Here is an 18,349-nt window from a genome sequence, read left to right on the forward strand (position 1 = left end):
TACGAGCATTCATGACTTATATTTATACATCTGTAGAACCAGCTTCCTGACAGAGCACTTGCTATACTTGATTATGCTTATTTGTGCAGTGCTGTTGAACAATACGTATTGATGCAATGAATGTTTAGACAATAGAATTATCACGAAAGATAGTTGTTTTACAATTGTGCCCTTTGGTTTCGATTGGTGTTGAATTTTGCATAAGCATGCCCCTCTATGCAATAGTATTTGGAAGTTTATGGTATCAATAAAAGGTGATGAACTAAATCTAAGTGCAAGAGCTTTGTTTTACCTATGACTCCCATTGAAAGGCGACTTCCATTGCTGGCAAATCAACCCCTCGCCTTGTGTTAGCAGCAGAATGCTATAGCCACAGTGGCAGGTGAATAAATTGACAATATTTTTGTCTATAGATATATTTTTCTCGCCTGTATATAAAACTTGTGATAAGTTTATGATTGAAAAAATCAGTTTGTGTCCCTTTCTTGAATAAACCACATATTGTGTATAGTTGAAATGCAGAAATTTGTTCTAAAATCCTCAGGTGATATGTTCTTGCAAGTAGCGTGGTATTTCATTACTTATAAAGAGTAATCACAGCGGATATCGTTATATGGGTTTACACACTAATATATGTGATCACAACCTTATTAGTAACATATAAGGCTTGAATGTTTCTCCACATTTGATCAGCTGTGAACGTGCAAGAACTGCCTGTACTTAGATTCAAAGTTTCACAGGAAGGGATGCAACTGACTGACTTCACTGCACAGTTTTGATTTACTTTTCTTTAACGTGTCGTTTTCCACTGTTTTACCCCACAAGAACAGACTGTTTGTCTGCTTTTAGCATTGTTGCACGAGTTTTACATGACGGTGCACGAGGGTACGTTGTCACTGTGCCACTATAGCGAGCGAATAATTTACTTAATTTACTAGCTGTAGATTTAATTACCTTTCGGCGCAAACGTTAATACAGGTGCAGTAGGATACAAAGTCCGCAACACAGTCAACTCTTATTGGTTTCTGTGCAAGAAAAAAAAAAGTCTCCAGACAAGAGGTGCAACTTAACGTGCATGTATCGAAAACAAATTAACGACGCTGTTTATTCAAGCCACGGAATTATTGCTATCGTAGAAAATTCATTACCATAGCCTACACTTTTGCTCTGTCAAATTTAATAGGTGAGGTGCACCTTCCAAGATGCATCGGGAAATTCACGCTTGAAAACCGACAAGAAAATGCAACTGAACAGTACCGCGTTCAGCACAACGTCGAAACTTCGGGTACTTTGCTGTCTCGTCATTTGCCCTTGCCGAGGGTGAAATAATTCAAGCTGCTCCGTAAGCGCGATTTTTCCATGCTACTCAACAAAAGAAAATTGTGACGACCTCGTCGTCTGATGGGGATCGAACACCTAGCACTGACAACTCGCAAAGGCGTACGAAGCAAACGTGAAAATGCACTTCATTTGCTGTGTAGCGTGTCAACAGACGCATAGAAATCGGAGAATGGAATCTGCGTTACAAGTTGTTTTATTCTCCCTTCGCGTACGCACCGAATTGGGCAATCCACGTCTCCGCGCATTGCACTTGTTGTGTGAGACGCCATATTCCAAAACAAACCGGCGAAATAGCTCCATGATAGCTCTCTGCGCAATTTCGACGGAAAATCGCAGCGATCGTAGCGACAGTGCGACTGTGCGACCAACCGGTTTGTCGCAGCGGAATATTGGGGGGTCGGCACTGCGACTGCGGTTCTTTTCGCAAACGACGGCAATCGCACTTCCGGTGCGACGAAAATCGCATCATGTGAAACAGGCTTATCGCCACATTTTCCCCGTCGTTTGGCGCCACGAAAATGTTTTGTTCATAACGTGTGCTCATAGTGTTTGCATCACTCTCGGTTGGTGTTGGCGTTTGTGTTTGGAACCATCATTTCTTTAAAAGAATGCATTTATACTAAATAATATTGGTTGAACATAGCAAACTTTCGGCAATGTTGTCCACTTTTCACTGATGCATTTTTATTGTAATCAAGATTAATGCCTTTTTGCACAATGAAAAGTTATGACAACGGCGTCTTTTTATTATATAAAAAGGAATGTACGCAAGGCGGCGCCTTGAAGTTTCCTCCCGAAGTGCGAGTAACCAGGGAAGTGAACAAGAGATGGCATCGCCGGCACTTGCGTCGCGATAGTGGATATCTCTGGCGCGCGCAATGCTATTGGTGATATTCGGCCGTTCCTCAGCAAGCCGAGTCGGGCTGAGTCACTTGCGTCTCACGAGATAGCGATAACGTGGCCTAGAACGTGCGCGCATCACCACTGGTAGGTTGCGTATGTTGTCTCAAGCAAGAAAACAAGCGCGTTGGCGCCAACATACGCTGACTCATTCCATTTCTCGGGCACACGCATCCTAGCTATTGAAGCAGACAACGGCTTGTACGCGGCAGACGACGGAAGCGAGAAGCGTTTTCGACGGAATAATCATTCGCTTTCAGCTAGCTGCTTTATTTTTACTGGGGAGGAAAACAGTTTTGCTTTACCGAGAACCTTACGTTCAGCGCCTTCATTTCAGTTTCTTAGGCAAAACGTCAAGCTGGCGTCACGTTACGAAAGCAAGGGCGCTATTCTGGACATTCCGCCATTTTCTTCGATGCGTGACGTAGGCGCGACGCAAACAAAATGGCGCTGGTGGCCCCGTTTTGCTTACGTAACGCGACGCCAAGTTGACGTTTCGCCTAAGAAACTGAAATGAAGGCACTGAATGTAGCGTTATCGGCAAAGCAAAACAGTTTTCCTCCGCAGTAAAAATAAAGCACATATTTCAAAGCGTATGATTATTCCGTCGAAAACGCATCTCGCTTCCGTCGTCTCCTTCAATAGCTAGGATGCGTGCCCCCAGAAAATGGAATGAGTCATCGCATGTTGGCGCCAACGCGCTTGTTTTCTTGCTTGAGAAAACATACGCGACCTACCAGTGGTGATGCGCTCACGTTCTAGGCCACGTTATCGCTATCTCGTGAAACGCAAGTGACTCAGCCCGACTCGGCTGGCTGAGAAACGGCCGAATATCACAGATAACGTTGCGCGTGCCAGATATATCCACTAGCGCGACGCAAGCGCCGGCGCTGCCATCTCTGGTTCATTTCGCTGGTTACTCGCACCGCGGGAGGAAACTTCAAGGCGCCGCCTTGCGTACATTTCTTTTTATAAACTAGAAAGAGGCCGTTGTCATAACTTTTGATTGTGCGAAAAGGCATTAATCTTGATTAGAATACAAATGCAGCAGTGAAAAGTGGACCACATTGCCGAAAGTTTGCTATGTTCAACCAATATTATTTCGTATAAACGCGTTCTTTTAAAAAATGATGGCCGCAAACACAAATGCCAACACCACCCGAGAGCGATGCAAATACTATGAGCACGCATTATGAACAAAAGATTTTCGTGGCGCCAAACTACAGGGAAAATGTGGCGATACGCATTCCTCTCGGCTGCCATTGCATATGGCTGCTCATTAGCATAATTCGCGCGGCTCGTCGCAGCAAACATTATGGCGGAAAATCTCAGCAATGGCGGCCCAGTGCAACGTCACGCATCGTCAAAATGACGTTTACGAAACAGCCCTTCCTGTGACGCTCCTCACAAGATATTCCTTCAGCCAATCAGCAAGCTGGCATGGGGCATATCTTGGATCGCCACCACATACTCGCGCAATTTCAGATGCATTGCACTGGCTTCTGCACGCTACCGCTCACATTCTTCTTGAAGCGCTAACATCACAATATATCTTCCAAGGACCAAAAAAGTGTATTAGTCCATAAAATGTGCAGCCCCACGTCACGTTTCGTCATCTTGATGAAAGCGCAAAATGACATTTCGCAAAACTTCCGTTTCCCGGCACAAATTTCAAGGCACGTGAGCTCTCCACAGCCAATCAGAGGGTAAACATGGCGGATAATGGCGGCTCTGCAGCCGCCATGCGTGTCCAGAATAGCGCCCCATAATGGGGCCATCAGCGCCATTTTATTCGCGTCGCGTCTACGTCACGCATCGAAGAAAATGGTGCAATGTCCAGGATAGCGCCCCTGCCCGCTGCACGCGAGGAATGCTGAGATGTGCGACCAGCGCAGCTCGGCGTTGAGTGCAAAAAATTCGAACGGAGCTATAAAGGAGGCAGCAACGCTGGAGCGCGCGCGACCGTGCCAGACTCGCCACCATGAGGTCGCGGAGCTCGCCGCGAGCGTGCGCGTTACGTCGGAGTATAGCTTCGGCCTTATTAATCTTCGTTCCTCATGAGTGAATTGAATTCTGTGGATTTACGCGCTAGAACCACCAGTCGACTAGGAGGCATGCCGTAGTGAGACTCCGAATTCATTTTGACCATAAGGGGTCTTCAACTTGCCTCCTATGCATGGGACACAGGCGTCTTTTGCATTTGGCCCCATCGAAATGCGTCCGCCGCGGCTTCGATGAAATAGTAATAACATTCACCATGCTACTTGTTACTACTGTTACACCATGTTACTACTAATCACCTCGTGATTAGCAGCGCTGCACCATAGCCGCTAAGCCACCGTCCGCGGCGGGTAATACCTCGTCACTGTGCAGTTTCTTAGGGTGGGATATACTAACAGAACTTTAATATTAAGAGTAATACAAGTAATGAACTCCCCCATAAGTTGTTGTTTTCTTTGATGCGATGCAGTTCCTAGAATGTCGGGTGCGTCGGTAGCGTGTCGAAACAAATTCGGGTTTGGGCAGATGTATGTCGACACCTGGTGGCTTTCTGACACAATGTCTCGTTGGAAGTTAGTGCGCCCACTGGTAGGTGGCGGTAATTGCACAGTAGCTTTAAAATCCCTTGATAATTTGAAAGTAGCGACACTCTTTGAACTCTGCCGCCGCCGCGCGACCTCCTCGCCCCTTGCGCGTTCCCCCGCGGCAACCAGTTTTGCCCCCGTTTTTCTGCGCGACGATTGGTCTCCCTGTCGTTGCCCTTGGAAACGCGCGGATCTTGAGTTTTGCTTGTGTTTTTCTTTTTTGTTCGCGCCATTTTCCTCCTGAGCACGGCTGGCTCAGTGCTTTAGCTCGGCGTAGCGAACGTTGTACGCTGTGTTTCTGGTCTAAGTGCTAGCGCTATGCCGGGCTGTTGCGCATATAACTGCAGCAAGAAGCCTGAAGGTGGTTATGTCGTTTTTATGATACCACAACGAAAGCGTGACGGCTTGCGTAGGAAGCAGTGGCTGCATGACATTGGCCGAAAGTTCTTTGTTCCGACAAAGAACAGCGTTGTTTGCGAGCTGAGGAGTCTTTCTTATAGCTCGTAGCAAAGAATCCCGTAATGCTGCTTTTTTTTTCATTCTTCGGCCTGCTCACCAGCGTTTTTGTTGCGGTTGTCCTCAGTATGCTTAATATTCTGGGAAGGCTCCATCACTTCGCACGTCGCTAACTGTTGTTATTCAGTCGGAAGTGCAGTATTATGATTCTGCTTTGCGCCCTGAAAAAATTAGTGGCAAGTATACCCGTAGTATTGCAGGTGATGAGCGTTAACTAGTCAAAATATAGTTTTTTTTTTAGTTTTAAGGCGAAAGCCTTTAGATCTTTATGTTTCGAGGTCGCGTTGTAAACTGGCAGTATCACGTGACCCAAGAAAGGCCAGAGGGGACCCAAAGCATGTCAACCCCTGTATAAGAGAATGATTACCCAAGTTAATTCATGAATCATTAGTGCTTGACATAAGGTGGATTAGGGACGATTAAGGTTGATTAGAGAGTATTAAAGAAGACTACGGTGGATTAGAGTGCATTATGAAGGATTAAGATGCATGAATAAAGAATAAGGTGCGTGGAGGAGGATTAAGGCGGTTATGGTGGATTAAGGTGAAGTGTTGATGAAAGGGTATTAAGACCGATTAGGGTGGATTAGGGCGCATGAACGAGGATTAGGAAGGATTAACGTGGATGAAGGGAGATTAAGGTTGATTAATCTGGATTAAGGTGAATTAGGGTTGAGAAAGGAGGATTAAGACCGATTTGGATGGACTAGGGTAGATTAAGATGGATTAGGTACCATGGAGCTGGATTAGGTTTTATAGAGGCGGATTAGGATGTATTAAGGTAGATTGGGACCATTAAGCAGGATTCGGTGGGATTAAGGTGCGTGAATAAGGATTAAGATGGATGAAGTAGGATTAAGGCGGATTATGATGGATTAAGGTTGATAAAAGAGGATTAAGACCGCGTAGGGCAGGCTAAGGTGCATTAGGGGCGATGTAGGTTGTATTAAGGTGGATAGGGAGTTATAAGGTGGATGAAGGAGCATTAGGGTGGATTAGGGTGGACTAAGGTGAATTGGGGTTCTTTGAGAATTAAGACCGATTAGTCTACCATAATCCTCCTAATGCACATTCATCGACCTCAATCCTCCTTCATTCACTTTAATCCACCATAATCCACGAATGTCCTCCTTAATGCACCCTAATCCACCTTCATCGACCTTAATCTACTCTAACCCTCCTTAATGCACTTTAATTCTCCTTAATCAACCGTAATGCTTCCTCAACTTTAATCCACCCTAGCCCACCATAATCATCTTTAGTGCACCTTAATCCCTCTTAATCCACCTTTATCCTTCGTCATGCACTTTAATCCACCATAATCCACTATAATCGTCCTGAATGCACATCAACGCACCTTCATCCACCCTAATTAACCTCAACGACCTTAATCCACCTAGTCCTCCTTTATGCACCTTAATCAATCTTCATTCATCCTAATGCACCTTCATTGACTAATCCACCTTAATCCTCCTTAATACACCCGAATTCATCTTAATCCAATCACTAATCAATCATTACTTTGCTAATCATTAATCATCTCTTATACGCGGCTGCACATGCTTTGGTTCGCTTCCCGCCTTCCTTCGGTCACGTGATATTTTCTGTAGCTCACAACGGGACCTTGAAACAGAGGTCTAAGGCCTTCGCTTAATAAGCCACACACAAAGGGATGTGTCACAAGCAATACTAGATCAGACGCAAGAAGTAAAAGCATCTGATCATGTGGCAGAAAAATTGTCTGGAATATAGAACTCGCCTCAAAGCTCCCTTTACATCGGTATACCCCGTTCATACGGCTTTAAGAAAAAACCAACCTCCTCATAAGCGTTGCCTCCAGCATTATCAATGCTGCTATTAGCATTTCTCAAAATTTTCAACCCCACTGGGGCGCGCAATTGGCCCAAAATAACACGCCTCCATAGAATCCTGCGGCCCGTCCGCGGGAGCCCAGGAGGAATAGCGCGCCGTGCGCAGCCGGCGGGCGAGGAGAATCGAGGAGGAAAGCGCCGTGAGGAGGAGAGTGTCGCTACTTTCAAGTTATCAAGGGGCTTTAAGTAGCTTTTCCACGGAATTGCACGGTAATTCCACAGAAGGACAATGGGCAGGAGGCTTGAGAATTTGTGGCGAATGAACGCCATTTTCGGGGCTCCGTGGCGGTGACGAAACCAAAAGTTTCGTGCATGCTTTGAGCTTGTTTCTGTTGTTTATTTGCTGATTTTTTTTTTTTGCCTTTAAATAGTAATTGGGTGGTTTTCTTTTTCTTTCTTCTTTTTTTTTTGTCTCTCGTATTTCGTACGCGCGGGTATGTTTCGTGTACATTTGGTATTGCGGGATGGTTAGAGCGTCCTTTCGCACCACGTGCTTCAACACGTGCAGCCGAGTGGGACGTTGAGTGTTTGTAGCCTTTAAATGGTAGCGTGGAGGTGCCAAGACTAATAGCTATTAGTGGTTTTACTCTGTGTGTTTTGGTAGGAATGTGAGAGCGTAGCCGTGTGGTTGAGAGCGCGTGCGAGCGCCTGTCATACCTTGGGTCACCGCGGCATTGATTGCTTTTGAAACAGTGGTGAGAGTTGCTTTGCGACATTTTGAGGATTTGGATCGTGCGTATCGATTTTTGCTAAAAGGCACGTGCTCTGCATTATTATAGTATTATAGTATTTGCATCAGGAAAAGCCGTGCAATACCTGGCAAGAAAGCCGGCAGAGCAGGCAGTGCTGGGGGGTCCCTCAAGGCAGGTGAAGAAACGGATGAGAATGGAGAGGGAATGGAGTGAACCGGCACACACTGTGATGTCGATACTAGGCTGCAGAAGATGGAGGCTTTCCAGGAAGAGCTTGTCAAACAGGTGGAAGAGCTCAAAAATGAGCTAAATAGGGAGCGTGATGCACGGAAGGTACTTGAAGAAAGACTTGAAGCAGCCGAGGAAAAGCTTAACACGGCCGCCACTGTGAGTGAGAATGTGCGTGAGAATGGAACGCAGTCCCCCGACGTGACAGGACAGGGAGTACTATCAAAGTAAGTGGAATGCATGAAACGTGGTGAAGGGTTAGCTGGAAAGAACGGCACCTACCTTGAGGCGGCCACGCGGTACAAGCAGGAGCGCATGGGTCAATGTCCCTTGTCAAGTCCGAATCACGCGGAAAAGGCAAAGGGAAGCAGGGAGGGGTAAGAGAGAGTGAAAGGGTGATTATTGCCGGCGACTCAAACCTGGCTAGGTGCTCAGAAGCAATTGTGGACAGGGTGAAAGGCGATAAAAGAGTCGCGGTAGGGACATTTCCAGGGCAGACACTGGGTTCTGTCATGGAGCGAGCAAAAGAAAAGCTCGCAGAAAATGTCCACGTGCGCTACCTTGTCATAGTAGCAGGTGCGCTAAATGATGTCATAAACAGAAAAGGGACAGGACTAACCCAGCGCTTGGCGAAGGGGGTGGACGACTTGCGCGAGCTATATCCCCTCAGGTGCAGATCGGGGTGTGCACGGTGCCGGAGGTGCCTGTGCGTGACAGTCACGTACAAAGAGCCGTAGTGGCTGCTAATAAGGCGATATGGTAAATGAGCCGAGAGAAAGGCTTCGAGGTTGTCGAAGTAAACAGGAAAGTGAGAGGATGTGGTGGTTTTAAACGAGACGGGATCCACTTCAACTACAGGCTGGCACGAGAAGTGGGCTGGCGACTTAGTTGTCGCACTGTTGCTTTTTTTAGGGGGCCCACGGGCGCTCAGGAGGCCAGAGTAGGTAGTAACGAAGAAGGTCTCCAAAGGGAACCTCAGAACAGCATCGCCATCGATAACAGAAAAAGGAGCAAAGCAAGAAAGAGAGCTCGCCATGAAATAGGCTACATTAATATGCAGGGCGGCATACGAAACGAAAAGTGGCCAGATATTCAGGAGCAGTTAAATAGAGAACAAATAAGGGTGTATGCGGTTGCAGAAACGCACCTTAGAGAATCGGAAGAGCCGCCAGTGATTGAGAATTACGTTTGGGAAGGGTGCAACAGAACTAAGTTGGAAAGAAAGGGAGGGGGAGTCGCAATGCTCGTCCATCAGGGAGCCAAATGAAAACGAGTAAATTCAAAATGTCAAGAGCATCTTTGGTTATCAGGTACAATGAGTTGGAAAAAAACTTGGCTGGGCGAGACATATTTGTGGACCGGAAATAATTGCACAGAGAAAAATAAATAGTTAGTGGAATGCATAAGCGCTGATATTAAGTGTTTCGGGTATGGTGTTGAAATTATCCTATTAGGTTAAATGAGTACCCGCATACAGGATTTAGATGGCTATACCCACAACAACGGGAAGTCAATGCTAGACCTTTGTGGGCAACATAACCTCGTTATCGTGAATACAGGGCCTAAGTATGAAGGGCAGCTAACGTGGGCAGTGTGAAACCGGCAATCAATTATTGATTACTGTCTTATGACAGAAGGAATTCATTATAAGTTGAGAGAAATGGTCATTGATGAGGAAGGGTATAGCAGCATAGGGAGCGACCACAAACGCATCATTTTGAAAAGGGGATATGTAGTTGGGAAAGAGAGCAAGGAGTGCAAAATGGCCAGTCCAAATTTGAACACTGAACAAATAACAAATGTAGTCAATAGAGTCGATGAAGAACTTGGCAAATGGCCATATAAAGAGTTGGAATATAGTGAGCTTCTAAGTGTAATAACGACAGAAGTACGGAAAGAGAAACAACATGTTCGTTGAAAAGGAAAAATAGAAACGGAATAGCTGGTGGAACAGAGAGATACGAGAAGCGATCACTGAACGACAGAAAGCATCTCGAGAGCACAGGCAGGCAAAGAAGGCGCAGTTGCCACAGGATGAAGTAACCAGTAAATGGGAAATATACCGGGAGAAAAAGTCTGTGGTTCAAATAGTGGTGCAAGCAAAATTAAAAGGTGAAAGTGAACGTTGGTTGTCAGAAATACGTGAGAAAAAGAAGGCCGCACCTAGAATATTTTGGAATCACGTAAAATTATTAGGCAGAAATTCAACAACAATACAACATATCCTAGACGAAGATGAAAACCGACTGGAAGGAGCAGCAGCAATAAATTACATCCGAAAAATAACAACCCAATCTTTCCAAGGCAATGACGAGGCTGTATTTGAAAAAAAAGAAGAGCTCGAAAGAGACCCAACTGGAAAAGGAGCTGGTGCTGAAAATTTTCAGCTGGAACGAAGCCGAAGAGAAAATTCCTAAGCGCACAGGCACAGGGCTAGACGAGGTTCCCGTTAGGCTGATGAATGAACTAGGAACAAAAAGTACGAAAGCTCTGGTGAAAGCAGTGGAAAAAAACTTTTAAAAGATAGACGAATACCAGACAGTTTGCGACAAAGTAGAATTAATTTAATTTATGAAGGTAAGGGGGAGAAAGAAATAATTCACTCGTATAGACCGTTGACCGCTACATCGGTTATATACAGGCTAGCAATGCAGGCAATCAAATTAAAGCTCCAAGCATGGGCAGAGACTAATGGCATTTTGGGAGAACTTCAGAATGGCTTCAGAATGGGTAGGCGTTTAGATGATAAGTTATTTGTTCTTACTCAATGTCTTGACATGTCAAAAGTAGAAAGCAGACAGTTATATGTGGGCTTTTTAGACATACAGGAGCCTATGACAACGTAGACTGCAACATCTCGTGGGATATTCTGGAAGGGGAAGGCTTAGGTCATGATTGTCTACAGCTTTTGAGAGAGATTTACCTAGAAAATATTGTTTGCGTTGCAAAGGGAAGGCCTGAGGAGCGTGAAGAAAGTTCATATCAACAAGGGACTGAGGCAGGGGTGCCCTTTATCCCCATAGCTGTTTATGATGTACATGGTGAGGATGGAGAGGGCGCTAGAAGAAAGTAATATCTGCTTCAATCTCTCATACAAGCAGGTGGGTACAGTAGTAGAGTAGCAGCTTCCAGGTTTATATTACGCAGACGACATTGTGTTGGTAGCTAACAAGCGAGGGGATTTGTAACGTCTGGCTGATATCTATGGACAGGAAGGCAACAATGTAGGTTTGAAATTTAGTGATTGAAAATCGGGTGTTATGGTATCCAATGAAAATATTGAACAGACAATGGTGATACAGGGCCAGGAAATACCTCGGGTAACAGAATATAAGTACCTTGGTATATGGATAAACGAAGGCAATAGATATATGGAAACACAGGAAAAAAAGAATAACAATGAAGGGACAGAGAAATGCAGCCATATTGACGCACAGAGCGTTATGGGGATGCAACAGGTACGAGGTTCTGCGAGGTATGTTGAAAGGTGTAATGGTTCCAGGACTTACTTTTGGAAATGCGGTTGTTTGCTTTAAATCAGGGGTACAATCAGGACTCGGTTGGAACCAAAGGTCAGTTCGTCGCCTTGAATTGGGTGCTCACGGGAACACTACAAATGAAGCTGTGCAGGGTTAAATGGGCTGAACTAGTTTTGAGGTGAGGGAACCTCGCAGTAAAATTGAGTATGATGAACGACTAAGGAATACGGAAGAAAGTAAATGGGTTTGGGGAGTGTTGAGGTATCTGTACAGGTAAAACATTGATTCACAGTGGAGGAAGAGAACAAGGAAGCTTACCAGCAAGTATGCGGCCTGTAAGGTGGGCAACGTAGGAACAAACAACGTCAAGTGAATGTCAGAGTGGCTGAAATAATCTCATGGGTGGCGGCAAAGAAAAGAAAAACTTGCAATTAGTAACTACTTAAGAGGAAAAAACGAAACCAGGAAAGAAGCAATTTATGATAACTCAAAGGGAAGCTCATTACTTTTCGAAGCGAGATCGGGAAGCCGTAGAACAAGCACCTATAAAGCGGGACACAAGAAGGAAGAAGAAGCATGTGCTTCCTGCGGTAAACCTAGGGAAACTATGGAGCATGCTTTATTGGAATGTGAAGACGTCTAACCAGTGGTCGAATTAGGCACCACTGGCCTCCTAGAAGCCCTTGGGTTCAGCGAGAGCAGTGGAAAGGTAAACATGTCCGCAATAGGGATTAGTAAGAGGCGATTGGAGGATTGGTGGAAGAAAAGTAGGGAAACGACAAAAAAACGGAAACGTACCAAAGCACAGTTCGCAATAGGGGATCAGAAAATTTAGTTGTTGGAGTTCATAGCGTTTTTTTTTATTGTTTAACCTAGGTAGGACATTATACAGTATAATAGGAAGAGCTTGGTGGAGCAACCCACCGCCCCGTTCCAAAGGGGACGCTCATAACATCCATCCATCCATCCATTTGAAAACCCCTCAATTTTCCAAAAGTAGCGCCATTCTTAGATCTTTCCGTCACCCCGCTCTCCCCGACGTTTCCTCCTCCAAGCCTCCTGCCGCCCCAGTCTCCTCCACTCCTCCATTGGCCAATCAGTTTCAAGTGGAAGCAGCCGCCGCTCTTTCGTATATTTTTTTTATTTCCAGCGCGCTCCGACCGCCGTTGTTTGCCCTGCGCGACGAAAGTACGCGCAAATGGACTGATCGAGTGCGTTAGCGGAACAAATCGAGTGTGTTAGGGGCGAGAACTTAATTGTGATGCCTTGCTGCTGCGCCTTCGGTTGCCGTAACGGTCACAGCGACGGCAAAAGGCTTGTTTCTTTACCATCCGACGAGCGCAACACACAAAGTAGTGTGGATACATAGGATCGGGCAGCCCGCCCGATCCTATGTGGAAGACTTCGAGGAAGTGGCAAAAAAACGCACGTCTTTGTGAAGTGCCACGGTTCCTCACAACCTCTTTTCTTTAGCCTAGTTCACGCCTGCCGCTTCGAAAAACTGTATGTGTTCATGTTGTGCGTACTTTTAGCGCGTTTAAGTTGACTTTGTTTCGAATTTGCTGTCTTTGTTTCATGTAGTTTCGTCTTGCGACGAAAGTGTACGCAGCTGCAGCTGGCCTGTGGCATAAAAGCGACTTTACTCATGCTATGTTTTGAGCTCCACCAGAAGTTCACACATTCTCGACGCTTTTGGAAGGCTGACTATGACTTAGGGATGCTGTCGTTTACCTTCGAATGTACGCCCGCATGTATTGATTTGGTTTGTGGCGATTAACGTTTTCAACTTCCCGAAGCGACTAAAGCTATGAGGGAGGTCGTAGTGGATGGCTCCGAATAACGTTATTTAGGTCGCCTCGTGAGGTTTAACCTGCACTTTGATCGTAGTTGTACGTGGGCCGGTAAATTCCTTGTTGGCGTTTCGTAATTCCCACGGGGGTGCGGTAGCGCTGCGCCCGAAGTTGGCGTCTCGCTGCGATTGTGTTTCTTTATTATATTTCATTTACTAGTTGTAACAGCGTGTAATTATTTCGTATTGTTGATTGACAATCTATCATCGAGATTACCAAAGCAATCAGCAACGAAAAAAGCGCCCCGCGACTAATGCAACCTACCGCGGCACGGAACACCAACGAGGAATCTCTTCACGGGCCTCTTGCATTTCTCCTCTATCCTGGCTGCTGCCGGACGCGTCCTCAATATTGGAGGCATGAGCAGCGGCTACTCGCACGTTTTGTGTGCAGTATTATAATGGCCGAGAAAGGCCGAAAAGGACTGCAGGCCCGCTGATAAGGATTGAAAATTTTACTGCTTAACGTTAACATCTTTATGCGTCCGATTAAGTAAGTGGATCATGCGTCATATCCACTGTATGTGAACGTATACGAAACCACGTACGCACACCTTCGCGCAGTCAGAACCTGAAACTCGGGTAATTACGCGCGTGCTTTAGCCCACCGCGTGCATGCGTCGTGCTTCAGCAACACGAACTCAACGTGCGTATGCTTTACGCCTTAAATAATGGTCCTTCTCTCTATTTTTCCGCAATTCCAACACAACATTCTTATGGCCAGTTACCAACTGACTAAGCAAGATTTCTATTAAAAAGACTGCCCTGCAGGGATCGAAAGAACTTTTCTGCGAATTTCCTCCGGCAGCGTGTTAGCCGTCGTCTGCTACGGCAGGGCCAGCACGGGAGGCGCCACCGCCGAGGCCGCGCCGAGCGGAGGAGGGGGGAACTGGTTGGTGCTGCTTTGGGGGGCTGATGGGCTTTAAAAAGCTTATGTTTAGTCGCCGAGCTTTTAAAGTGATTATTTGGCACCGCCCCGTTTCAAAGGGGATGCCATTAAATCATCATCATGGTCACTTGTGTATTACAGAAATTCTCATATTCAAGACTAGATGGCACTACGATCTTTTTGGGACACGAAACGGAAGCACGAACGGAATGAAGCAGACAATGGCCCCAGGCACCTAGCCAAAGAATGCTGCGCAATAAAATACTTTTTCTTTTAGGAAATTCAAGTTCAGAGCTTTCTTTAGTTCCATCGGCAAATAGTTCCATAATTTAGCGCCAGTAATGTGGATTTGGCAGTCACTATATATGTTGTGAATTGGAGGTAAGTTAAAATTATATGAGGCCACATTTCTGGTCACACAGAATCACATCAGTAACCGGGACGCGGGGAGATGGTGATTATGTATAAGTACACTGAAATATCTGTGATAAAAGACGTAGAAGTGAGTAATTATTCTTATAGATATCTTTTTGTTTTTATTTACGTAGCGGCTCAAGGTAGGTGCTTAGAGTCCACGCCTGTGATTCAATGCAGAATGATAAATGACTGTGTATAAGTAATAACATTCCACTGAAAGCCTACTACACAGCGCATGAATGTGGGTTTTCCACTCTAGATGACAGTGAAATTTCAAAGCCAAGTGTTTTGAACGAAGTAGCGTGCTCTGAAGGATTGTAATTAAGTATTACATGAGCGGAAGGCACAGCTACAAGCTTATTCCGCGAGTGAACGATCACGTATTTTGTTTCTACAGGGAAGCTGTATATGGCTAGCCCATTCGTCCGTCCGTCCGTCCGTCGCCTGCACGCAGATAACTCCTCCGGCGCAACCCCATAGTATTTTAGTTTCCAAGTCATAGTATTTTAGTTTATTCAGTAGGATGTGGTGTGCTGGCCTACGGGATGGCGAATGCTTTAGTTAGGTCGAGCAATACCAATACGACGAGCTTGTTATCGAGAGCTACGTTGAGTATTCGAATGAGAGACACGGCTGCAATAGATGCGCAAAAAATTGCCAAAATCCGCATTGCTGTAGACGAATTACGTGTGCTTCTCTATAAATTTATTAATTGGTTTCGCAGGGAACTTTTCATAAGTATTAGTTTGTATACTTAGGACATGTATCGGGTGATAACAAGAGTGATCTGATTTGTTACCACTGTTAAATATTGGTATCACCTTGGCCACTTGTAGTTAATGTAGGTAGTATGTACAGCTGCTTAACAAATAGGTTAAAATGAGGCATATATAGTATAGGTCCTAGCACGTCAATGTTTTATTTAATCATACGCATCCAGACCGGGGGGCCTTATTAGATGGCGTACTTGCCGCAACTCCTAGTAATTCTCAGCTCAATGTTAAAGATAGAGAGCGGTGTAGGCAAAGCAACATTGCGGTGCAAATAATGGAAGTTTATGTCAAGGTTGATTAACTTTACATACGCCGTTGAACTTTGAACAAGTCATTTTATACATACATACATACATACATACATACATACATACATACATACATACATACATACATACATACATACATACATACATACATACATACATACATACACACATACATACATACATACATACATACATACATACATACATCTTTATTTTCAATTAGTACAACAGTACTGACAGCAGGCCAGCCAAAGCCTCAAATGCTTCAATGGCTGCGTCTGACAGAAAGCAGGGAACCACTACGTACTTACTAAAGTTCGACTTAGACTACAATATAATACTATAGTAGAAAAAAAAACAACTATATACCGTGTAATGTAGAACATGTGATGTCAGAAAGCAATAGGAACAATCAGGTGACAAACATTTGAGTAGTTGTTTAACCAGTGAACTTTGTTCTGATGCGAGAAATGCAAGGGTGTATCAGATTGAAAATTTTGGGAGCATTATATAGAGACATACATTTCCCATATAGAGTAAAATAGGTGTTTTTTTCTGTAATGGTCCTTTGGCCTGAGACAGCATGCTGGAACATACGGTACTTTGCACAGACTCGTCCAAAGGTGTTTTATTACAACAGCTTTGGCAGGGAGAAGGCAGCATCCTGGAGCCCAAACCTTTGAAAATATTATCACGTTGTGCAGGACACAAATCATATTCAATAATTTTCAACCCGCAACATAAGAGTTTATTCTCTCTCTTTTCTACCGACCTGAGCAGTGACCACAAACAGTTGAACCATATCTAATCACACCACGATCCACAACATGTACTATGTCATAGCGAATCGAAATATGGAATATTGTGCATTAAGCAAGATAATGTGCGGGTTTTCTAGAAACATGATCCAGGTGAGAGTTCCAGGATAGGTCGCAGTGAAAATGTAGTCCAAGGTATTTTACTGAGGATACAGGTTTAAGTGCTAAAGTGCTAAAAGTGTTGGCAGCGGAGAGGGCGTGGCGTCCGGCGAGAACATCGAGGTTCCTTTCATCCGCGAGACATCGTGCAAATAACCATGCAATATATCACGATACGCTAACGTTGACAATTATTTGATTTTGCTCGTGAGCACTCTTGGCAAATTTAATAATTTCTTGAAGGTATTCGAGGTTACTAAGTCAAAAGAGTAATCATCTGCTTCTTTTTCTCTTAAGATGAGGCATCGGGGGTGCGGGAGGGGGCTAGCTTTATTATTATAAACATTTTTACCGGCAGATTAATTTTCAGGTTTTCATGATAAAATTGAAAATCGGAATCGTCAGGGTGTGGCAAGCTGCAGCAGTAACACAGTTTTTCAAATCAATTTTCAGAAACGTACAAAAGGCTCAGTATGTGCTAGTCAGATTAAAATAGAGCAAAATAAATGTAATTTTAAGGGTGCATGTCGCCACATGTTGAAAGTACTTTGCCATAGCAGCCAATGCGTGGTTGAAGTGAACCGCTGACGAGTAGCATGTACCAATCGGTTGCGCGGACAACTCAGCACATTATAACACAAACTTAGTGATCTACAGCGCTGCCTGACCTCAAAAGCCGTTCCTTCCCTTCAGCAGCAGTTGGCTCGAAGAGAACAAACGCGACACCCACCTGCTGTGGTCTCACAGATTGTTTTTCCTGCAGGTCACTGAATGTGCTGAAGCTTTGCGGTCCATTCAGCCTGGCCGAGATGCATGCCTGGCTGGTGCTGAGCCTTCCGGAGGTGGCCGAGAGGCCGCCGGTGACGGACTCGGCCACGCTTCACTTTGTCTCCACGTTCCTCGGGACGTTGCTCGCTTGCGTTTACAGGTAGGCAGCCCTGATCAACCAGAGCTGACAGCTGACCAGCCCCACCGTCCAGCTTGAATCAGTAGACATTTGTGCGCAGGATGAGCAAACTTTCTGTGTAAATGCTCGCCGCTGTATGTACACAAGCTCACTGCGAGTCATAATCATGAGATCCTCAAGCACATGGACGAGTGAGTGTACACACGCAGCAAAAAGTAAATCGTCGCAAAGAGCGCGCTTATGAGGAGGCAAAGTCTACACCACGCTCACGACCAACATGGCGAAACTGTGGCTGGTGCCGTAACCAGCCGTCGATTCGATTGATTACGAACTGACATGTTTAAAGATGATCCCATTGCCAGAGTTACATTATACTGCGTACACGTCATGTAGTGTGGCATCACTCGAAACTGTCAAACTTAAAGGGACACTACAGGCAAATATTAAGTCAAGCTAAAATGACAGATTCGTTCTCGACAACCTCTGAGGAGCCAATATTATCGTGCACAGAGCCTTAATAATCGAGAAATTGACGTAAATGCCGGACATGAGTAGAGACTCCCCCGAGACATTAAAGTACTTGCGCGATCACGAAAGCACTCCTCATTCAAATTCTGTCACTAGTACTCAACCACTCGTTGCAAAAAAAATATCCGTGCTTTGTATTGTAAGCCGAAATAAAATGCTACTTGTCCAGCTCTATTTCACTTTTAGGAA

The 18,349-nt window shown here is 45.1% G+C and overlaps 1 protein-coding gene across 3 annotated transcripts in view; it reads left to right on the top strand.

Moving 5' to 3' along the window:
• LOC126535888 (BBSome complex member BBS7-like) overlaps positions 1-18,349 on the top strand; it is a 155,554-nt gene that overhangs the window by 107,630 nt on the left and 29,575 nt on the right. For all 3 annotated transcript variants that reach the window (XM_050182737.3, XM_055073326.1, XM_055073327.1), the window contains exon 15: positions 17,489-17,653. In XM_050182737.3, the coding sequence (XP_050038694.1) occupies positions 17,489-17,653 (165 nt within the window). The remainder of the gene's footprint in view (positions 1-17,488; positions 17,654-18,349) is intronic.

Source organism: Dermacentor andersoni, chromosome 4 (genome assembly GCF_023375885.2).
Source record: "Dermacentor andersoni chromosome 4, qqDerAnde1_hic_scaffold, whole genome shotgun sequence".
Taxonomy (NCBI): domain Eukaryota; kingdom Metazoa; phylum Arthropoda; class Arachnida; order Ixodida; family Ixodidae; genus Dermacentor; species Dermacentor andersoni.